The sequence below is a fragment of the Amphiura filiformis genome, chromosome 8, assembly GCF_039555335.1.
Source record: "Amphiura filiformis chromosome 8, Afil_fr2py, whole genome shotgun sequence".
In the NCBI taxonomy this organism is placed as follows: domain Eukaryota; kingdom Metazoa; phylum Echinodermata; class Ophiuroidea; order Amphilepidida; family Amphiuridae; genus Amphiura; species Amphiura filiformis.
The window spans coordinates 68754269-68778539 of record NC_092635.1 but is presented as its reverse complement, the minus strand read 5'-3'; the positions used below and the strand labels follow the sequence as shown (position 1 = coordinate 68778539).

The 24271-nt window shown below is 39.3% G+C and overlaps 1 protein-coding gene and 3 non-coding genes across 4 annotated transcripts; all 4 read right to left on the bottom strand.

Moving 5' to 3' along the window:
* Positions 1–13215: 13215 nt before the first annotated feature.
* LOC140159684 (tRNA-queuosine alpha-mannosyltransferase-like) lies at positions 13216–22912 on the bottom strand. The gene is made up of 8 exons (XM_072183178.1): positions 22728–22912; positions 22000–22167; positions 20784–21482; positions 16711–16820; positions 16376–16520; positions 15376–15446; positions 13939–14030; positions 13216–13322 (listed from the first exon to the last, which is right to left on the bottom strand). The coding sequence occupies exons 1-8, from the start codon at positions 22910–22912 to the stop codon at positions 13239–13241; spliced, it is 1554 nt and encodes a 517-aa protein (XP_072039279.1). The 3' UTR covers positions 13216–13238.
* LOC140159748 (small nucleolar RNA U6-53/MBII-28) lies at positions 17538–17680 on the bottom strand. The gene has a single exon (XR_011859914.1). It is a non-coding gene; the product is annotated as a small nucleolar RNA U6-53/MBII-28 (small nucleolar RNA).
* Positions 18499–18641, bottom strand: LOC140159750 (small nucleolar RNA U6-53/MBII-28). Its single transcript, XR_011859916.1, has one exon. It is a non-coding gene; the product is annotated as a small nucleolar RNA U6-53/MBII-28 (small nucleolar RNA).
* LOC140159749 (small nucleolar RNA U6-53/MBII-28) lies at positions 19466–19608 on the bottom strand. The gene has a single exon (XR_011859915.1). It is a non-coding gene; the product is annotated as a small nucleolar RNA U6-53/MBII-28 (small nucleolar RNA).
* Positions 22913–24271: the final 1359 nt, after the last annotated feature.

The following is a 24271-nucleotide window of genomic DNA, read 5'->3' as shown; positions in this document are numbered from 1 at the left end:
ACAACCCCTGAGACAAACACAAGCCCAGGCTCGGGCAAAGAGGAATTAAACGGAAAGGTCCGCAACTACATCTAGAAACACCGCGGAGAGCGACGCAGCCGGAAATTAGCGTACACGCATCACAGCAGCCGGAAGGCCAGTATCAGGCCCACAAGTGAATTTCTGGGGGCAAAATCGACAAATTTTGCGCAAAATTGCGGCAAAAAGTGGAAATTTACGTCATTTGGGGTTTCAAAACTGGGGGAGGGGCAAGAAAAATATTGGGGCAAGAAATAAACTGCAAATTGTCTTTGAAGTTGCCTGAAAAAAATATGCAAGCAGCCCAGCTTAAGACAGAAATTAGTATATGACACCAAGGCACACAGAAAACCCTTCAGAACTGGAGATTCTGTGTGGCTCAAAGTTGCAATCTCTTCATTGGCAGATAAAGCAACAACTCACCAGTTCATTGTAAAATCGCAGTCATCTTATTCGAGAGATTAGAAAAACAATTTATCAGCTAGATCTGAAGCCATAGTGCTGCTTGACTTAGCAGAAAATTAATAGTTTTGCATGCCAAGACACCATACAAGGTTTCCGCTGGGAGTTAACAAACCACTTTCGATCCATTTGCTGTGTACCACAGAATGGAAGAGAATGCAGAACTACAGTGCATCAGTGCTTGCATTATTAGCGATGATCATGACCATACTGCAACAACAGTGCATTAATTTATATCAAATCTAATACCATATATAAAGGAAAGACTACCTGAGCTTGATGTAATCCACAACTTCAGCGATGGTGCAGGAGGTCAATATGAAAACGGCAAAAACTTCGTTTTGTATATGCGCCTGATATGAACATTTATAACAGCTGCCTTACGTCTTTAGATCAAACAACAGTACATGTACCACATGTAGAGTGCAACATATTGCTTGCAAAGCTGGTGTTAAAATTTCTCCATTCTTGGGATATTTTTATAGTCCTATGCCTAAGGTACCTTTGATATACAAAAATGTAACACTCACATTGTTACTTTTGTGTTTTGTGTGAAATAGGGAGATGATGGCGGTTCAGACGGAGGAGATCAAGATGATCAAAATGAGGTTGAAGTTGATAAGGTAAGCAACAGATAGATATTACAAAATCTCATTCACCAAATGGTCCATAGCAAGCTGTAGATACCATGGAATACTTGCCTACCGACCCAAATAAATTTTGAGCTGGTATGCACATTTATAACAGCTGTCTTACGTCTTTAGATCAAACAACAGAACATTTACCACATGTAGAGTGCTATATGCAAAGCTAGTGTTAAAGGTTATCCATTCTTGGGATATTTTCAATACAGGCATACAAAATGAAACACTCACATTGTTACTTTGTTTTGTGTATATCAAACTGAAATAGGGAGATGATGGCAGTTGTGAGAGTGATGGTGGAGATGATACAAGTCAGGCTGAAGCTGATAAGGTAAGCAACAGATAGATGTTACAAAATTCAAAATTTTGAAAAAAAGTTAGAGTGCCCTCACAAAATGTCTGAATATACCTTTAATTTAAGTCACATATATTATAACAATATTGACAAAGATAATTCGTGGTCGTGTTTGCTAATGTCACACTTTTATTGCAGTTTATAATGATGAGGTTGCTGATCACATGCACTGCATTGGAATAACATCGGATATTTTCAATATAGTTATGGAGATGCATCCAGTCCTGATATATTTGGAGTCCCTATTAGTTCAACAATTGATTGAACTCATTTTAGGATGTTACTGTGCGGGGAATATAGGCAAAGAAATGTATGATGCTGGCAGTCTCAAATCTGTCTTTTCAAATGGTCATGTTCTTTTCACAACATGTCAAAATCATAATCTTCACCACTGATAACTATTAGTTCAACAATTGATTGAACTCATTTTAGAGTGTAATTATGAGGGGAATATAGGCAAGGAAATGTATGATGCTGGCAGTCTCAAATCTGTCTTTTCAAATGACCAAGTTCTTTTCACAACATGTCAAAATCATAATCTTCACCACTGATAACTATTAGTTCAACAATTGATTGAACTCATTTTAGAATGTTACTATGAGGGGAATATAGGCAAGGAAATGTATGATGCTGGCAGTCTCAAATCTGTCTTTTCAAATGGCCAAGTTCTTTTCACAATATGTCAAAATCATAATCTTCACCACTGATAACTATTAGTTCAACAATTGATTGAACTCATTTTAGAGTGTAATTATGAGGGAATATAGGCAAGGAAATGCAAAATCTGTCTTTCAAATGGCCAAGTTCTTTTCACAACATGTCAAAATCATAATCTTCACCACTGATAACTATTAGTTCAACAATTGATTGAACTCATTTTAGAATGTTACTATGAGGGGAATATAGGCAAGGAAATGTATGATGCTGGCAGTCTCAAATCTGTCTTTTCAAATGGCCAAGTTCTTTTCTCAATATGTCAAAATCATAATCTTCACCACTGATAACTATTAGTTCAACAATTGATTGAACTCATTTTAGAGTGTAATTATGAGGGGAATATAGGCAAGGAAATGCAAAATCTGTCTTTTCAAATGGTCAAGTTCTTTTCACAACATGTCAAAATCATAATCTTCACCACTGATAACTATAGTTCAACAATTGATTGAACTCATTTTAGAATGTTACTATGCGGGGAATATAGGCAAGGAAATGTATGATGCTGGCAGTCTCAAATCTGTCTTTTCAAATGGCCAAGTTCTTTTCTCAATATGTCAAAATCATAATCTTCACCACTGATAACTATTAGTTCAACAATTGATTGAACTCATTTTAGAGTGTAACTATGTGGGGAATATAGGCAAGGAAATGTATGATGCTGGCAGTCTCAAATCTGTCTTTTTCAAATGGCCATGTTCTTTTCACAACATGTCAAAATAATAATCTTCACCACTGATAACTATTAGTTCAACAATTGATTGAACTCATTTTAGAGTGTAATTATGAGGGGAATATAGGCAAGGAAATGTATGATGCTGGCAGTCTCAAATCTGTCTTTTCAAATGACCAAGTTCTTTTCACAACATGTCAAAATCATAATCTTCACCACTGATAACTATTAGTTCAACAATTGATTGAACTCATTTTAGAATGTTACTATGAGGGGAATATAGGCAAGGAAATGTATGATGCTGGCAGTCTCAAATCTGTCTTTTCAAATGGCCAAGTTCTTTTCACAATATGTCAAAATCATAATCTTCACCACTGATAACTATTAGTTCAACAATTGATTGAACTCATTTTAGAGTGTAATTATGAGGGGAATATAGGCAAGGAAATGCAAAATCTGTCTTTTCAAATGGCCAAGTTCTTTTCACAACATGTCAAAATCATAATCTTCACCACTGATAACTATTAGTTCAACAATTGATTGAACTCATTTTAGAATGTTACTATGAGGGAATATAGGCAAGGAAATGTATGATGCTGGCAGTCTCAAATCTGTCTTTTCAAATGGCCAAGTTCTTTTCTCAATATGTCAAAATCATAATCTTCACCACTGATAACTATTAGTTCAACAATTGATTGAACTCATTTTAGAGTGTAATTATGAGGGGAATATAGGCAAGGAAATGCAAAATCTGTCTTTTCAAATGGTCAAGTTCTTTTCACAACATGTCAAAATCATAATCTTCACCACTGATAACTATAGTTCAACAATTGATTGAACTCATTTTAGAATGTTACTATGAGGGGAATATAGGCAAGGAAATGTATGATGCTGGCAGTCTCAAATCTGTCTTTTCAAATGGCCAAGTTCTTTTCTCAATATGTCAAAATCATAATCTTCACCACTGATAACTATTAGTTCAACAATTGATTGAACTCATTTTAGAGTGTAACTATGTGGGGAATATAGGCAAGGAAATGTATGATGCTGGCAGTCTCAAATCTGTCTTTTCAAATGGCCATGTTCTTTTCACAACATGTCAAAATAATAATCTTCACCACTGATAACTATTAGTTCAACAATTGATTGAACTCATTTTAGAGTGTAACTATGTGGGGAATATAGGCAAGGAAATGTATGATGCTGGCAGTCTCAAATCTGTCTTTTCAAATGGCCAAGTTCTTTTCACAATATGTCAAAATCATAATCTTCACCACTGATAACTATTAGTTCAACAATTGATTGAACTCATTTTAGAGTGTAACTATGTGGGGAATATAGGCAAGGAAATGTATGATGCTGGCAGTCTCAAATCTGTCTTTTCAAATGACCAAGTTCTTTTCATAACATGTCAAGATAGGGATCATAAGCTTCACCACTGATATCTGGTCTTCAAAAGCCCCACATGAGACTAACTGTACACTGGATTGATAAAGAATTTCTGCATTTATGATGCAGAATACTTGTGATATGTCAGACAACTCAGACGACGATAGCAACCATGCATTACTAGAAATGAAGTCATACTCCTCCACTGGATCAATCAAACAACGAAGAAGAGGATATGGTGATACCTGGTATCCTCCCGGTACGTGGTAACAGGGCTCATCAGTTTGAGCCTCTTGCATACCAAGCCGCGGGCCAGCAGATAAACCAAGTTGTACTTAACGATGCAGAATTGTATCTTGGATGAAAAGATAGAGCTAAATAAGAGTGGTGAGTCATCCTTTTTATCTACAAAAACCTACCTCGGAACTAGTATAATCCGGCGCACCTCTACACTTCCAAGCCACCAACCAGCCCGTTCGTGGCAATTGCCAGTTGAAACATGCCTGTGTTTTATTGGGTTTTTTTTGTTTGTTTACAAAAACTTTGACAAGAAATAAGAGGAGACATTTCCTGTATAAGAATAAAGACATATGGTGGGGCTCCCATCTGGGATAGAGGTCAAGGAGCCTCATAGTTATGGTATTGAGACCATGGATGCCATTTGGGGCTCCCATCTGGAATAGAGGTCAAGGAGTCTCATAGTTATGGTATTGAGACCATGGATGCCATTTGGGGCTCCCATCTGGGATAGAGGTCAAGGAGCCTCATAGTTATGGTATTGAGACCATGGATGCCATTTGGGGCTCCCATCTGGGATAGAGGTCAAGGAGCCTCATAGTTATGGTATTGAGACCATGGATGCCATTTGGGGCTCCCATCTGGAATAGAGGTCAAGGAGCCTCATAGTTATGGTATTGATACCATGGATGCCATTTGGGGCTCCCATCTGGGATAGAGGTCAAGGAGCCTCATAGTTATGGTATTGAGACCATGGATGCCATTTGGGGCTCCCATCTGGGATAGAGGTCAAGGAGCCTCATAGTTATGGTATTGAGACCATGGATGCCATTTGGGGCTCCCATCTGGAATAGAGGTCAAGGAGCCTCATAGTTATGGTATTGATACCATGGATGCCATTTGGGGCTCCCATCTGGAATAGAGGTCAAGGAGCCTCATAGTTATGGTATTGATACCATGGATGCCATTTGGGGCTCCCATCTGGGATAGAGGTCAAGGAGCCTCATAGTTATGGTATTGAGACCATGGATGCCATTTGGGGCTCCCATCTGGGATAGAGGTCAAGGAGCCTCATAGTTATGGTATTGAGACCATGGATGCCATTTGGGGCTCCCATCTGGAATAGAGGTCAAGGAGCCTCATAGTTATGGTATTGATACCATGGATGCCATTTGGGGCTCCCATCTGGGATAGAGGTCAAGGAGCCTCATAGTTATGGTATTGAGACCATGGATGCCATTTGGGGCTCCCATCTGGGATAGAGGTCAAGGAGTCTCATAGTTATGGTATTGAGACCATGGATGCCATTTGGGGCTCCCATCTGGAATAGAGGTCAAGGAGCCTCATAGTTATGGTATTGATACCATGGATGCCATTTGGGGCTCCCATCTGGGATAGAGGTCAAGGAGCCTCATAGTTATGGTATTGAGACCATGGATGCCATTTGGGGCTCCCATCTGGGATAGAGGTCAAGGAGCCTCATAGTTATGGTATTGAGACCATGGATGCCATTTGGGGCTCCCATCTGGAATAGAGGTCAAGGAGCCTCATAGTTATGGTATTGATACCATGGATGTCATTTGGGGCTCCCATCTGGGATAGAGGTCAAGGAGCCTCATAGTTATGGTATTGAGACCATGGATGCCATTTGGGGCTCCCATCTGGGATAGAGGTCAAGGAGTCTCATAGTTATGGTATTGAGACCATGGATGCCATTTGGGGCTCCCATCTGGAATAGAGGTCAAGGAGCCTCATAGTTATGGTATTGATACCATGGATGCCATTTGGGGCTCCCATCTGGGATAGAGGTCAAGGAGCCTCATAGTTATGGTATTGAGACCATGGATGCCATTTGGGGCTCCCATCTGGAATAGAGGTCAAGGAGCCTCATAGTTATGGTATTGATACCATGGATGCCATTTGGGGCTCCCATCTGGAATAGAGGTCAAGGAGCCTCATAGTTATGGTATTGATACCATGGATGCCATTTGGGGCTCCCATCTGGAATAGAGGTCAAGGAGCCTCATAGTTATGGTATTGATACCATGGATGCCATTGGGGCTCCCATCTGGGATAGAGGTCAAGGAGCCTCATAGTTATGGTATTGAGACCATGGATGCCATTTGGGGCTCCCATCTGGAATAGAGGTCAAGGAGCCTCATAGTTATGGTATTGATACCATGGATGCCATTTGGGGCTCCCATCTGGAATAGAGGTCAAGGAGCCTCATAGTTATGGTATTGATACCATGGATGCCATTTGGGGCTCCCATCTGGAATAGAGGTCAAGGAGCCTCATAGTTATGGTATTGATACCATGGATGCCATTTGGGGCTCCCATCTGGAATAGAGGTCAAGGAGCCTCATAGTTATGGTATTGAGACCATGGATGCCATTTTGGGCTCCCATCTGGAATAGAGGTCAAGGAGCCTCATAGTTATGGTATTGATACCATGGATGCCATTTGGGGCTCCCATCTGGAATAGAGGTCAAGGAGCCTCATAGTTATGGTATTGAGACCATGGATGCCATTTTGGGCTCCCATCTGGAATAGAGGTCAAGGAGCCTCATAGTTATGGTATTGATACCATGGATGCCATTTGGGGCTCCCATCTGGAATAGAGGTCAAGGAGCCTCATAGTTATGGTATTGATACCATGGATGCCATTTGGGGCTCCCATCTGGAATAGAGGTCAAGGAGCCTCATAGTTATGGTATTGATACCATGGATGCCATTTGGGGCTCCCATCTGGAATAGAGGTCAAGGAGCCTCATAGTTATGGTATTGAGACCATGGATGCCATTTTGGGCTCCCATCTGGAATAGAGGTCAAGGAGCCTCATAGTTATGGTATTGATACCATGGATGCCATTTGGGGCTCCCATCTGGAATAGAGGTCAAGGAGCCTCATAGTTATGGTATTGAGACCATGGATGCCATTTTGGGCTCCCATCTGGAATAGAGGTCAAGGAGCCTCATAGTTATGGTATTGATACCATGGATGCCATTTGGGGCTCCCATCTGGAATAGAGGTCAAGGAGCCTCATAGTTATGGTATTGAGACCATGGATGCCATTTTGGGCTCCCATCTGGAATAGAGGTCAAGGAGCCTCATAGTTATGGTATTGATACCATGGATGCCATTTGGGGCTCCCATCTGGAATAGAGGTCAAGGAGCCTCATAGTTATGGTATTGATACCATGGATGCCATTTGGGGCTCCCATCTGGAATAGAGGTCAAGGAGCCTCATAGTTATGGTATTGATACCATGGATGCCATTTGGGGCTCCCATCTGGAATAGAGGTCAAGGAGCCTCATAGTTATGGTATTGAGACCATGGATGCCATTTGGGGCTCCCATCTGGAATAGAGGTCAAGGAGCCTCATAGTTATGGTATTGATACCATGGATGCCATTTGGGGCTCCCATCTGGAATAGAGGTCAAGGAGCCTCATAGTTATGGTATTGAGACCATGGATGCCATTTGGGGCTCCCATCTGGAATAGAGGTCAAGGAGCCTCATAGTTATGGTATTGATACCATGGATGCCATTTGGGGCTCCCATCTGGAATAGAGGTCAAGGAGCCTCATAGTTATGGTATTGAGACCATGGATGCCATTTGGGGCTCCCATCTGGAATAGAGGTCAAGGAGCCTCATAGTTATGGTATTGAGACCATGGATGCCATTTGGGGCTCCCATCTGGAATAGAGGTCAAGGAGCCTCATAGTTATGGTATTGAGACCATGGATGCCATTTGGGGCTCCCATCTGGAATAGAGGTCAAGGAGCCTCATAGTTATGGTATTGAGACCATGGATGCCATTTGGGGCTCCCATCTGGAATAGAGGTCAAGGAGCCTCATAGTTATGGTATTGATACCATGGATGCCATTTGGGGCTCCCATCTGGAATAGAGGTCAAGGAGCCTCATAGTTATGGTATTGATACCATGGATGCCATTTGGGGCTCCCATCTGGAATAGAGGTCAAGGAGCCTCATAGTTATGGTATTGATACCATGGATGCCATTTGGGGCTCCCATCTGGAATAGAGGTCAAGGAGCCTCATAGTTATGGTATTGATACCATGGATGCCATTTGGGGCTCCCATCTGGAATAGAGGTCAAGGAGCCTCATAGTTATGGTATTGATACCATGGATGCCATTTGGGGCTCCCATCTGGAATAGAGGTCAAGGAGCCTCATAGTTATGGTATTGATACCATGGATGCCATTTGGGGCTCCCATCTGGAATAGAGGTCAAGGAGCCTCATAGTTATGGTATTGATACCATGGATGCCATTTGGGGCTCCCATCTGGAATAGAGGTAAAGGAGTCTCATAGTTATGGTATTGATACCATGGATGCCATTTGGGGCTCCCATCTGGAATAGAGGTCAAGGAGCCTCATAGTTATGGTATTGATACCATGGATGCCATTTGGGGCTCCCATCTGGAATAGAGGTCAAGGAGCCTCATAGTTATGGTATTGATACCATGGATGCCATTTGGGGCTCCCATCTGGAATAGAGGTAAAGGAGTCTCATAGTTATGGTATTGATACCATGGATGCCATTTGGGGCTCCCATCTGGAATAGAGGTCAAGGAGCCTCATAGTTATGGTATTGATACCATGGATGCCATTTGGGGCTCCCATCTGGAATAGAGGTCAAGGAGCCTCATAGTTATGGTATTGATACCATGGATGCCATTTGGGGCTCCCATCTGGAATAGAGGTCAAGGAGCCTCAAAGTTATGGTATTGATACCATGGATGCCATTTGGGGCTCCCATCTGGAATAGAGGTCAAGGAGCCTCATAGCTATGGTATTGAGACCATGGATGCCATTTTGGCGGCGAGGGGGAATCTGGTATTGAAGTAGTCTGATGATACAAATAAGCACGTTTGGCTACCTGGACCTGGTTGTGTCCATGCAATGCAGACATCATAAGATTTTAATTATTTTGGCAATAGACTACTAGAATTTTTTTGTGGATTTAAAAATCCACATTTAACAGTCTATATTCTTTGATTATTTCAAGAAATGTCTTGCTAAGGATATGAATGAGGGAGGGCATGCTCCCTACCTACAATCAGAAAGAAATGTGGGCTGAGTGATAATTATTTTTACAACAATGCTTCAGAGTTCACACAGTAAGTTGAAAAATAAAATTGGAAGATCATTACAAAAGAAAAAAAAAAACTGGAGAAAGTAGCAAATAAATGCTCATGGGGGACATTTTGATATTTATGAAGAACTATGTGTGAGGAGGCTAGGAAATCAGTACATCTGGCTGTGATTGGGGTGGGGGATTACAACATAATTAGAATTACATTTTCAGATGAATATAACTTATGTGATCCTCAGGAATTCAAAGAAATGAAACAGAAAGAAATGAGAAGGCTTGAATAATGAGCAAATCAGGCCAAACTATAGACTGAGGAGCTGAAAAACTGGAGCACGATCCACATGTATCACCTTTACATCCGAGTGACCCCCCGCCCGAGGGTCAGGCACTATTAATCATTTTAAATGCACTTTGATTTCACAGATATTTACCAGGATTACTGATTATTAACACACATTTTACTCTTTTAATATCATTTTCAGATTGACTGCACTGCCCTTCTTCAGATGGATGACAGTGCAATGAAGAATTATATCTCAGCATATGGTGATAGATTGGATGCTGTAGCTTTCTGTTGTCTACAGGATAGGATTGGTCGTAGGATAAGATTGCGTGTTTGTATTTTACAGTTCGTGTTATAAAAAATAAAAAAATTTGTATATACACCATTGTTTTCCCCTTTTTTTTCTCTCTCTTGATAGGGACGATAGCGACAGCGAGGGGGAGGGGCAGGATTGGAGAAAGGAGAGGAAGTTAGAAAAGGAAAGGAAGGAGCGAGAGAAGCTAGAGGCGGAACCACGGAAGTCGGAGGAGATAGGAAAAGGAACGGAAGACTAACGGAAACATGACAGGGAGAGAAGGGCAAGGAGTGGCGAAAGGAAGGCGTTGGAGGATAGAAGGAGAAGGGGGAGAGGGACGGTGGAGTGGAGGAGAAACCAGGATGGACCACGGGGAGTAGGCAGGGGAAGGTCCTGGGGAAGTGACTGGATGTCTTCGGCCACCTGCTTCAAGTGTGGTGGAGTTGGCCATCTGAACTATCATTGTGTGGACCGAACCAAGGGGACACCACTGCCAGCTCCCCACCACCGCCATATCTCACCATCCTCTTCTTCTGCCGGGAAGTGAGGAGAGTGGTAATCAAGCGAGGCCAGGGGGACGGACGGCACTGACCGTTCGGACCCCTGGTGTCTCAATGCAGGATGAATTGGGTGGAGAGGAAGGACTGGGGTGGGAGTTAGTAGAGGCGAAATGAAGGGTAGACCAATCGTAATTGGAAGACTAAGAAAGAAATATGGTAAACGCAATCAAAAACGTAAAGAGGCAGATGATAGACGTCCTTGTAATAAATAATACCAAAAGAACCAAAAAAGAACCAAAACTAATCACTGACTGTCGTCTGCTTCATTTTAATGATTATTATTGTTCATGTTGTTTGTCACCTTATAGAGTTTATCAAGTTAATGCACAAATTGGAGAGGAAGAACACACCACTAGGCCTAACTTCAAAACAATTTAAAGCTGCACTCCGCTGCCAAGTCCCAGCTTTTGACAACAGGATTGGAGAGATTTATTATTGGGCATTTTATTATGTCATGCCCGCACGGCAAGAAACAAAGAGGTAAAGGAATACTTCAGGAAACTGAGCGAGTACCTAAAGACGCTCCACAGTATGGTCTACTTGTACAATGTGATCAGTAGTGCTATACAATAGTGCTCAAAAGGCATGCATAGAAAAGGCAGATAATGAGATGAAGAAATGCAGAGATGAATGGAAGAGGATGGAGGAGGGACAAGACAGACAGACTTCAAAGTCGATGGAATTTTATCACGACTTGCATGCACCGTACTGACTCGAGTATAGTCCCACCCCGTTTTTGGGTGAACATTTTTCAAAAGTGGGGGATGGGACTAAAAATTTTGAAGTTATTTATTTTTTCGGCTTTGGAGTGTCCCTGGACCTAGACCTAAATGCTAGGATCATTCTTGGTTGATTAAAAAAAATTGAATTTTGCATGAAGTTTTGTGTTTTTAATATGAAAATTGATACTTTGTTTTCATGTCATACTCTATTAATGATATCAAAATGCATTCAAATTCAATGCATACAAGAAGAATGCAACGCTTTTTCTACATCATTTTCAGATATCACAATCGTATGGGTTGGCTGCATACTACAAGATAATGGCAAGCCTTGCAATTTACATTATTTGTAGCTTTCAATTCATATCCATAGCCGGGTTTGTTTATGATGCTCACGCATTCTTGGAACTTGGGAAAAGCAGAAAAACAAAGTCTTTATCGCTTTCCTTTGTTGTTTAAGAGTTGATAAGCACAAGATGATACCGAAATCGGGTCTTGATGTCATTATCAATTTTAATATCATGCAATCTTGGCTCAGTCATTTGAAATTACATTACTTATAATCACTGTACCTTCAGTAGGGTTTTAATAAACATGCTTCAGGCAAATATGAACATTTCCACTCGCTAGAAATCTGACTTGGTTGGACTTATCCGCCCAGGAAATTAAAATTTTTCCCAACCCTGTCAGCCCCCTTCACATTATTTTGAGTAACAAGACTTCTGCCCCCTCTGAATGACCAGGCAGGCTACATGCCTGATTATACTCCTTATTCAAAATATACAAGTATATAGCTAACCAAAGTCCCCATACTGCAGATACAACTTTGCTGCAAAGACATATCACATGCCTATATCATACCAAAAAATCGCAAAGAGAGTATAGCAAGTTTTTTAAATTGAGGTATTTCCATCGCTTGATCAGAAAAGTGCATGCCGATATATTGATCCCGCTAGCTACGACTGAACACTGGTAGTGTTTCATAATCACTACTTGGGATAAATCACTAGTGATTTTTTTCTCACATGCTACCATTGCTATAGTTTGATCAGCTCGTAATTGGTGATCCTTATAATATCGCGGATTAATATCAATATATTTTATTTCGACAATTGTCTTGTACCAGGAGCATCTCAAATGTTTTCATTAACACGCCCAGTATATGAGCTGATCAAACTACAGTATGATATAGGTATTAATGATAAATAAGGTGAACAGAAAACAAAAAAAAATGATTTTACATGCATACAGCAAATTTTTTTTTTTTTAATTCTCAAAGATGGAAAATCACCTTCCTGCTCAATTGATCACTTCTAGGAGCAGTATCTCTGCATATCCCTTAAAAGGGCATTTCATGATCCACATCATCCTCCTGCACTTTTCTCCAAAAAAGTTGAGATTTTTATACCACTGGAAACATCTGGCTACATAATGTTTATGTACAAAAAATTTCTTCCAGATTAATTTGTATAGCAAAAATATTGTGAAATTTGAATTACGTTTTGATGCACCAGAACGAAATTAAAACACATTGTCTATGGAGCAGTGTAATACACATAATCATGCATAACTCACAAACACAAAATCAGAACCAACTGAAATTTTGGGAATAAGCTTTTTTCGTGGATATCTACTGAAAAATGTCATATATAAAGAGGATGCTAGGATCACGAAATACTCCTTTAATTTACATTAAAAAAAACAATCATGATTGTATATAATACAAACTCAGTCCTGCCAGGTGTTCTTATTTCCTGCCTATTCATTCCTGTTGTGCAGCAGTAGGTGAGAGATAGGTCAAGTACTCTTTCTGTAATTGCTCCCATGAGTAGCGTGTGACATCCACCTGAATGGAAAATATGATATGAAAAATAGCAAACCTTGAATTTGAGGGTATCACAAGGAGGATTTGGCATGATCAAATGTAATATGATTGGGAGTGGCAACTAAACTACCCAACTCGATTAGAGGATGGGGACGTCACAGTTAATCACTAGTCCATGCTGGCAGCTGCTTTTTAGCTAATCAGCTGAAAAATCTCATGCCTAGTTTGCACAGTATTTTTTGTGAGATCTGAGAGCACATCAGCCACACCATATTGCATTCTGAATATGAGGAATGTCATTCTGATATGAAATAATTTAGATTTTTTGAAATTTGCAATATAATACAAAATTTATTTCACATATTCAGGATGCAATTTAACGTGTCTGATGTGCTCTCAGATCCCACAAAAGATACTGTGCAAACATTGCTATCCGATCGCTTAAGGACTTTTACATATTTGTCCTTTATTCAAAAATGGCAAGACAAGACCCACTGATATATCGTTGGTGAAAAGTTCGTTATTTTAAACAGAACTCGTATTCTTTGAGGACATACAGTGGAAAAATTTTGTACAGGCAAAAGGTGATATTGGTAAACATTTTGTCTGTGCCATTGAAATAACGTAATTTTCCTACCTTAACTGTGTGTTTTCTGACAAGATTCGGATGACGACAGAATTCCCTAAGTCGCTTGATGAGCTGCTGTGATGTGTTGTACAAATACTCCTCTGTGAAATAATATACAGTAAAATTAATATGCGTACTGCCTTCAGGGTTCATATTTTAGCAAGAATTTGAAGGGCTATCTGCAATACCTGCACTGTCTAGATACATTTGTCAACTATTGCATTCTATATTGAGCTATTCCATTTAATATTCACACTACCCCTGTGGAAGATTTTGTAAATATCTACCACAGAGGGAGTATGTTTTTCAAATGTAACTGGTCAGGGTTAATCATTTTGAAACTCATACTCCCCCTGTATTATGGCTTTACCTACATCTTTTACAACTGGAGTGAGTATTTCAAATGGAAGTTACCAGATTGTTTATTCTATTTGAAACTCCTACTCCCCCTGTGGAAGACTTAAGCTAAATCTTCCACAGGGGTAGTGTGGATTTTTAATGGAATAGCCAATTGTACACAAATCAATTCTCAAAGAAAACTCCTGCCAAACGATTTACACATTTAAAAAATCAAACATTGTTCTTGTAAACTTCAGAGTTAAGGGTCATATAAAGAGTTGATAATTTGCAAGAATCTTGATATGATCCCACAAAATTCTGTTGTAAGAATCAAATAATTTGTAAAAAATCCTTTGTAAGAATCTTGATATTGAAATAAAACTCTAACCACCTCATGATACATGAAGTTATGTGTGTGACATGCGTGTATTCAGCCTCCTCCCCAATCACAAAAAGAGATATTGCTTTGTATGTACATATTGCAAACCTGTTCAGATACTATGAAAATGGGCAATTCCCTTTTTGGCAAACTTTTCTGACCTCACCACTCACCAGAATGGCCAATAATACCCCATTGGCAGCATATATCTTACTCAATAACCCCCCAGCGATGCTGATACATGTAGTTCCAGGAGTGAGCCTCCCTTTCAAAACCCTGAATCTGCACCTGTGTGTGTTTGAATTTTAATCCTACTCTTCCCTTCTGCAACTCTCTAATCTTAAATGTTTATTTAACATATGCAAATCTTAAGCCCAGGATAAGGATTGTGGAGTATGTTACTACTATTCCAGTCTTATTGGGCTATTCCATTTAAAATTTAAAGGGAATTAACATATTAGCAGCTCCATTTTGAAACTCACTCTACCTCAGGGGAAGATCCAGGTTGAATATTTCTCAGAGGGTGTATGAAATTCATTTGGAACTGCCTAATGTGCTCATTCCATTTGAAATTCATACTCTCTCTGTGTCAGATATTTCCAAAATCTTCCACAGGGGTAGTGTGGATTTTAAATGGAATAGCCCATTGAAAATAAAGACTGTTTCACATTATCCAGAGTGAAACCAGAATTGAAACCAGTCTTGATTATCTTGATTAATTCACTTACTTGGGAATATTTCTGGGTAGGCCAGCTTGTTTGGGCAAAGAGGGTAACAACCGCAGTGTACAGCTTCTAACCTGGAAAGTAAACATATGGTAACAAAACAGGGTAATATAAACAACAGTCTGGATTTGAGCTCACATGCATCGTATCCAGGGTTGCCAGAAGATTTCAGCCCAAATCGCGGGTCAAATAATCGAAAAGTCACCCAATTTTTCTCTCTACCATTTGTTTCAATGGGGGTGGGGGGCATGAAACTATCCGAAGTCGCGGGAGCCAATGTTGAAAAGTCACCCAAATTTTTTCTTAACCATTGGTTTCTATGAGACAGGAAATTGTCAAAAGAAGCGGAAAAAATCTTCAGAAGTCGCCCAATTGGGCTACCAAATCGCGGGTTTGGCAACCCTGATCGTATCTCAGTAGTATTAAATTTCAGTAAACGTCATCTTCCGTGGGAAGAAATTTTCTTTTCTTTTCTTAACTACATATTGAACATAAGACTTCCTTCTAATTAGTCGGACACTGCCACCCTGTAACTAATATCATGAGCTGCAGTTATATTAGAGTTCAATAAAATAAATATTATCTTCCATGGGAATTAATTTTATGTTATCTCCGTGGGAAGAAATTGTATTTTTTCACTACATGTATATTGAATGTGATAGTTCCTTCTAATCCAACAGTGACAATTACCCTGTAACTACAATGCAATATCATGAATTCTAGCTCATACACAACTATGTCAGGGAAAAATTATTAAACACCTTTAAGGGTTAGCAAGTTTTTTTAATGGGTTTGCCATCTGATCTGAAAAGTTTAGAACTGTCAAGCTTTCGTCAGGAGTAGCTCTGACTTCTTCAAGACAAAGTAACCTTTAAGGGTATTACAATTCTTTTTTGACTCAAATACAATAAACAAAATAACAATGTAAATTTACAACTTCATGGTGAGATTTCCTGCCCACAAAAAATGTACATAATTAAAGAAGTTGTAACATTATACTCACATGGCTACTCCGAAAAATTCATGGTCTGCAGTGGAGACTACAACATCTGCCTTTATTAGGACTCTGTAGTAGTCTTCCTTGGAGTCTTGATATCCCCAGTGTTCAATATAGTTGGCTAATTTTTTATGTGCATCAAGAAATATTTCTGAAATAGACAAAAAATGGTAAATAAGAAATATCATTCCTGGTAGCCTGGCATAGATAACAAATATTTATAGGAGAAGAAAAAATCTGAAATTAATTACAAAACAATTATTAAAAGGAAACATCTATTCCAATATAGTTTTAGTAAATTGTATTAATTTCTGAACACAAATTAAAAGATTAGGGCATACCTGGCCATTCAGAGAACTGTTCTCCAAGAACTGACAACCTGAAGTCCAAACCCATTTCAGCTAATTTGTATAATGTGGTGAAGAACAGCTCTGGATTTTTATCATGTTCCCTGCAACACAAGATTACTGATTTTATGAAATATAAAACTGACATAGATTAACAAGAAATCCCACAAAAGGGAAGTGACCCAGACAAAAGGAAGTGAAGAATTTGATATTGTATTACAGGTTTTGAAATAAGACAGGACCTTACCTTTGACCATCTTAGTTTCTTTCAGATCCTGCTGTTAGGCGATGACAAAAACACACCGTTCTATGGGCAGACTGACCGACCGACTCTTCTTGAAAGGTGGCCTTTTTTTGTACAGGAAATGGTTTCCCCCCAATTTCTTAAAATCTCGGTTGGCTGGGCCCGTAGAACAGGGTATTTTTTCATGTATAATTATCACAAACTGAAATTGTGCACAAATAATTTTCTGTAGTATACACAAACAATCATATTATAAACGTGAGAAAAGTTGGAATAATTCTGGTATACCCAGTGTTCGAAATATGCCTAAAAAAGTTACAGGCCAGCCGGGCTTGACCTTAAAAAGTTACCTGCCAGCCGGGCCGGCAACTAGATGCCAGTCAGAAAGGTTACCGGCCAGTGCAAAAAGTTACAGGCCAATGGCCGGCTGACCGGCCCTATTTCGAACGCTGGGTATACCCTGCACATAAGTATAACCCTAATCCTAACCCCTACCCTAACCCTAAAAAATAGGATGCGCAGGGTAAACCAAAATTGTATTGGAAAGTTTTGGATATGTTGACTGTGGTCAGAGACAGTGCATCAGACTGAGAAGCTGAATTTCAACTCAATGAATCCCAGCACAGACTAACACCAACATACACATACACTAGGCATGTACAGTCACATGCGAAATCTGTGTGGACCCTCAGTATTAGCATGGCAAATCATCATTCCACAATCAATAAGCTCTATCAATTAATTATTCCATAAAGTACAGGTAGGTAAAGCAAGAGAAGTACTGCTACATGAGTCTCCCTATCATAACTAACAATTCCCATAGATGTGTTTGTTGTGTGGTTTTGGGTGCAAGACGCCACAGTTTGTATATTTTAGCCATAATGTACTATCTTATATGAAATTGGTTTGTTTTTAAACCTGATTTTTTGGCATATTTGTAGTGTTTACACATGTCCCAACTTGCACGGAATTGGCCAAATTTGTTGTGTTTGTAGGTCAACAGAGCCATTTTCGACAGTAACTTTTTAAGTCCCCAGTACATTGTAGAATTTGATAATTATGATCAAATGATTGTGGGTTTCAAATATTCATTGAAATTTAGGGTAAGAAATAAGTAATGACCAACAACAGAAAATCATATTTTTGTCTTCAGGTCTCAAACTTTAAACTTTCCTGACCGAGACTTTTGAGGTCTGAGACCAAGACCTGAGACCTTGATATCCGAGATCAAGACCAAGACCTGCAAAATAAGTTCTTGCAGGTATCGAAATTCTCAAATATTTTTCTCTTTTCATTAGTTTTAACCATATACTGCTATTGAAATAAGCAATATAAGTTATAGCATCCACTCACAGAAAAATAGAAAAATGATAAAATGGGCCAAAATTAGAACAACATTGTAGCCATTACAACTACTCAACAACTTGATCCCAGCATCATTTCTCCCAGTATTTAGAGCCAGTCTTGGTATTTCAAGCCACCCCCTCCCCCCGATACGTCTCTCAAAGTTTTGGATATGTTGACTGTGGTCAGAGACAGTACATCAGACTGAGAAGCTGAATTTCAACTCAATGAATCCCAGCACAGACTAACACCAACATACACATACACTAGGCATGTACAGTCACATGCGAAATCTGTGTGGACCCTCAGTATTAGCATGGCAAATCATCATTCCACAATCAATAAGCTCAATTAATTTGTAATTATTCCATAAAGTAGAAGTACAGGTGAGTCAAGTAAGAGAAGTACTGCTACATGATTCTCCCTATCATAACTAACAATTCCCATAGATGTGTTTGTTGTGTGGTTTTGGGTGCAAGACGCCACAGTTTGTATATTTAAGCCATAATGTACTATCATATATAAATATGAAATTGGATATTTTGTTTTTAAACATGATTTTTTGGCATATTTGTAATGTTTACACATGTCCCAACTTGCACGGAATCGGCCAAATTTGTTGTGTTTGTAGGTCAACAGAACCATTTTCGACATTGACTTGAAGTCCCCAATACATTGTAGAACTCGATTAAATACATACATGTATGATGAAATGATTGTGATTTAAGTAATGAACAACAACAGAAAATCATATTTTGTCTTGAGGTCTCAAACTTAAAAACTTTCCTGACCGAGACTTTTGAGGTCTGAGACCAAAACCCAAGACTTTGATATCCGAGATAAAGACAGAGACCTGCAAAATTATATCTTGCAGGTCTCGAAATTCTCAAATATTTTACTCCTTTCATTAGTTTTAACCATATACTGCTATTGAAATAAGCAATATAAGTTATAGCATCCACTCACAGAAAAATGGAAAAAGAGATGCAATTAATGATCAAATGGGCCAAAATTAGAACATTGTAGCCATTACAACTACTCAGCAATTTGGTCCCGGTATCATTTCTCCCAATATTTAGAGCCAGTCTTGGTATTTCAAGCCACCCCCTCCCCCCGATACGTCTCTCAAAGTTTTGGCTATGTTGACTGTGGTCAGAGACAGTACATCAGACTGAGAAGCTGAATTTCAACTCAATGAATCCCAGCACAGACTCACCCCAACATACACATACACTAGGCATGTACAGTCACATGTGAAATCTGTGTGGACCCTCAGTATTAGCATGGCAAATCATCATTCCACAATTTGCAATTATTCACAGGTAGGTAAAGCAAGAGAAGTACTGCTACGTAATCTCCCTATCATAACTAACAATTCCCATAGATGTGTTTGTGGTGTGGTTTTGAGTGTGAGACTCCACAAGTTTGTTACAATGTATCAGGCCTATACATTGAGGGGGCACAGTGAGATTTTTTCATTGCCCTAATGTTTTTGATATTAGAAGCAAAAAAAAAAAAAAAAAAATACAACGGGGATGAGGCTATCAGTGTCACTCTTCAATCATAACATCTAATGGAATATAATTCAGGCTTACAATTTTACTGGGATTATGTGAAAAATTTGAGTTTCCTCTGATGCCAAAATCTCCACTTTGATAGAATAAAGAAAGTGGAGAAAGAAATGAGGATGTCGATCTGGATACACCCATTTAACATATACGGTCATGATATTGACTGCTCAGTGCCAGAAGTGGGTAAGTGCAATAGCTACCCTATGAACATTTGCCAAATTACAAGCAGTATAGGTCACCACAGTCATCCGAGTAAGTTTTTAACATCCGGATTATATGCCATTGACAACAAACAAAACGCAAATGCCGATGTTGTGCTGTTGTTTGGGTTTTACGCCGCACTGTGCTTTGTTTTCAACGGCTCCTGACCGGAAGTGACGTAGCTCCGGGGTCACCTATACTGTACTCACCTACATAAGGCAAGCTATTGCACTTACCCACTTCTGGCACTGAGCAGGCCATACTTATTCCTATACTTCGGTTTGGTAGCCATGAAGGTGCGTATTTTGCTGGTCGCAGTATCGAATAGTATTAGTATACGTAAAGTTAATCAAGAATAGTGTACACACACACACAAACAATGGCGGTTTGGGCATGCTTCAGGCGCAACAGCGAAAAAGGAATGACATCAGTACCTAACTTGAGGTGAACCCAATTATACATTGCATGTAAATTATTCTTATTCGCTGCCATAGTGCACGTTAGTAACCATTGGTTACTGGTTCAAGGCTGGGCTTATACACCTGTTCCGAATTATGATATGCCATAGGCTTTGTGTTGTGATCATTTCGATCAGTGGTTCATAACAAAGAAAGCGTGAGCCAGTTGACCTAGGAACGATCATATTCTAACGAGCACTAAGCCAGCGAATAAAGCATACAATGCATATTAATTCCAAATTTTCTTACCATCTATGAGGCCATACAATATGCAGTGATGACTCCCGCTCACTCCTCCGACACTGACCATCTGCCACTATAGGCAATAATCTACTTCTATCATTCAATAAACCTTTATCATCAGACACCAGTGCCCTTGATTCTTCATCTCCAATCATAGTACTTTCCTCCATATTTGGAATAGATTTCAACGTTTCTGGATTGCCAGTGTTGTTGCCACTTGCAAGAGAATGACTGCAACTAGAGTCTGTTTCTTCGATTTCAGCATTTTTATTAGGATTTTTGGAATTATTTTGGCACAATAAGGTTAAATTAGCATATACAGTACGCTGCATTATTAGCAAAGGTGGAGAAGGTGATAAGTCCCTATTTGATTGATGCCCAATCGATCCACTATCAATTGTCTTTACAGCTGAATCCAATGAAATGGTGTTTATCAATTTTTCCTTTTTGTCTAAAACAGTCTCCTTACTGGGTACAGATTGAAAGCAACCATTCTTTAAATTTGAGCCACTGTCGTCTGCTACCATCAATTCCTTTAGTCTGGGATACACAATAGGGAAGTATAACACCTGGCATTTTGGACGAATCTGTTCCTCTAGTCCATTAGGCCTGTTATCTGGTATGAGTTTCATAAATGATGTGATTGATGTTAGGAATGATTCCATGCAGTATTTGGAGTTGAAGAGCACACGGTCTGCAACCATGCTGTAATATAAAACAAATAGAAATTTTATTAAAATAATATAATACTGCCAACGAAGAAATTTTTTGTGCTACTTTTATTATCATGTTTTTTGTATTCAAAGCAGTTACCAAGAAAATAACAATGTTCAAATATTGACTGCTCAGTGCCAGAAGTGGGTAAGTGCAATGTACACAATCTCTGATTGGCTCAATACATGACACACCCCTCTTTGTAACCAATCAAAATAGTTCTTCTAGGCCAATAATTAGGCAGGTAAAGTTAATTTTTTTATTTTTTCCGTGGTCCAGGTACGCGCTGTCGTCAACGATCTTGTAGAAGTGGCGAGGTTTCCACCCCTACTACGCGCCGATGACCAATGGGTCAACCGTCTTCTTGTTATGACAGTTCATCAGTCAATCAGTGCGATTGTTTATCGCCTGTGTGTTTACACTCGTGTATGTGATACACACAGCTCCGACCAAGGAAGGAATAAAAAATTTAGTGCCCACTGCCCATGTGGAATTAAAAACAGCTTACCATGATAGGATTTGATTGTATCCATACTGGAAGTCCCTTTCTTGTTGTTTTCTCACAGGATACACAAGCTGATGTTCATGGAAATAAAGAATCTTATGTGTGGTGCTTAGGTCTGGTCTCAGAGCTACTAGCTCAGCAAGATTCAACACTGAACTCGCAAATAATACCCTGTGTTGATAAGCAATGCAAAGGTTTTGGTAAGTTGGTGATAAAGGCAACAGGTGTTGCTGAAACGTACACTAGTGCAAAATCTGGATCAGATACTAAGAACCTTGTCTACTGAGTTTACTTTGCTCAAGAACTCTAGCTTCGAATTGGCACATGATAGTTACGCATTCGATGCTAGAGTATGTTGCTATCATTTTTCGGTCAGAGATCGTTTTTTAGCAGAGGGGGAGCGCTAATGATATTGATTCAGGCCACAAAATACTTTTAAAATTTAGGGGGCTAATTTCAGTCCCAGTATATAAATTGAATATTCGGGGGCTACTTTCAGGATTTCAAGGGCTAAATATTCTAAACCGAAATTTACTTAGAGCCACAAGTGTCAAATAGTTTCCTTTCAAGGGCTACTTTATATTAAAAATTGCCCCTGTAATTTAATTTTTGAGGGTTATTTTGGCATTTTCAGGGTAAAATCAAGCTGTAGACTCCATCTATTTCAAGCACTTTACTGAATTTATTTAAAACATGCAACATTTTCATCTCCAATATATCTAGAAACTTACTTGTAATTCTGGCATTTTTTTGGAATAACTTGTGCAAAATATAAAGCCGATGTTCTTGCTCTCCAGTGCCATTTCTTTGCAGGTAGGGTGAAGGTGTCACAGCCAGGAAGCTTATCAGTGAGCAGATCAAGTAGCTGCTTGTGTGAGCCGCCATAGAATGGCTCTATCACAACGATATCTCCCATCTTAGTGGCTTCTTCCACTCATTCTACTTACTTTCTGTATATAAATATGATAAACATACATTTATAAGCATAAATAAAACATGTCTGTGATTTCACATGCTTTTTCACTTCAATTTTGACAGTAAGTAAAACACTAATATGATAAGCTCGTAATAGGCGAGAATTATCCGGTTAATATGTTACTGCACGAGTAAATTGAGTCCCAATTAACGCCCGCGTAAATTCACAAAAGTGCATACATGTCGATCAAGTCGTGTAGGTGCTGTGCCTAGCTGTGTGTAAGCCATTCTATATCAATCCATGATGTTATGAGTCCCGCCTATTATTACGAGCTGATCAGAGTATGGGCAGTTTGTCTGGTGCAATAGATAAGTGGGTACAATAGGTAAGTGCAATTTTTTTTAAAGCAGAACAAAAATGATGTAATAAAGCAGAATTATCTGAAAAACTTGCAACATAACTTTGTTCACATATTTTTTAGAGATATGTTGTTGTAGCACAGCCAGGACATGTTTCAACCACAACAATATAACCAACTCTATGGGACCTTGAAACAAAGAAGTTAGTAAGAATATGTGAATTCACAGCACCTCAAAATCCAAACATAAAATTAAACTATGCCTTGCTTGAGAAGTCTAACCACTAATCGAGGCTATAGACCATTGCATTCGAAATCTAGTTGGATTTGCAGAACCATGACACCGTGTAAAGCAATGAAAGTTCAGTAGTAAACACACCCGATCACGACGGGCGATTGCATCAAAAATGTTGCTAATATTGAACTTCAACAAAATTTTGGACTGATCAAAATAGGCAACCTGACAAAACATACAGTTGACTGAACTCGACTCATCGAATAACTTTAGATCTAAATTTCAACATTAAAAGTCCACATGATGATGTGAGCATGATGAACATTTCATGATGATGGATCAATAGTGACGAGACATGATGAATTAAGACTGCGGAACTCAAGTCTTCAATGATAGTCCGTCTGTTGTAATCATGCAAGCCCGCACATGGAAAAGGACAAGGTCATTGAAAAATATCAAGGAAGAGCAACAAAGCTCATCCCCAGCATCCAGAATCTCACATATGAAGAGAAATTAGAGAAACTTAACCTCACCACAATGGAAAAAAGAAGAGGAAGATGAGACATCATTCAAACATACAGGATCATGAACCAAATTGACAGGATCAATCCAGACCTTTTTCAGAAAGCAGACTACCAGGGCACTAGAGGACACTCCCAAAACTAGGCAAAACAAGACCAAGACTAGACACCAAAAAATACTTCAGCCAAAGAGTGATGGAAAATTGGAACAAATTGCCAGAAAGTGCTATCCAATGCAATAACAT

Coding starts and splice junctions, on each gene's coding strand:
- LOC140159684 (XM_072183178.1), bottom strand. CDS start 22,912: ATGGGAGATATCGTTGTGATAGAGCCATTCTATGGCGGCTCACACAAG. Junction 22,168..22,727: donor AAAAAATGCCAGAATTACAA/GTAAGTTTCTAG, acceptor TTATCAACACAG/GGTATTATTTGCGAGTTCAG. Junction 13,323..13,938: donor TCAGAAAACACACAGTTAAG/GTAGGAAAATTA, acceptor TTTTCCATTCAG/GTGGATGTCACACGCTACTC.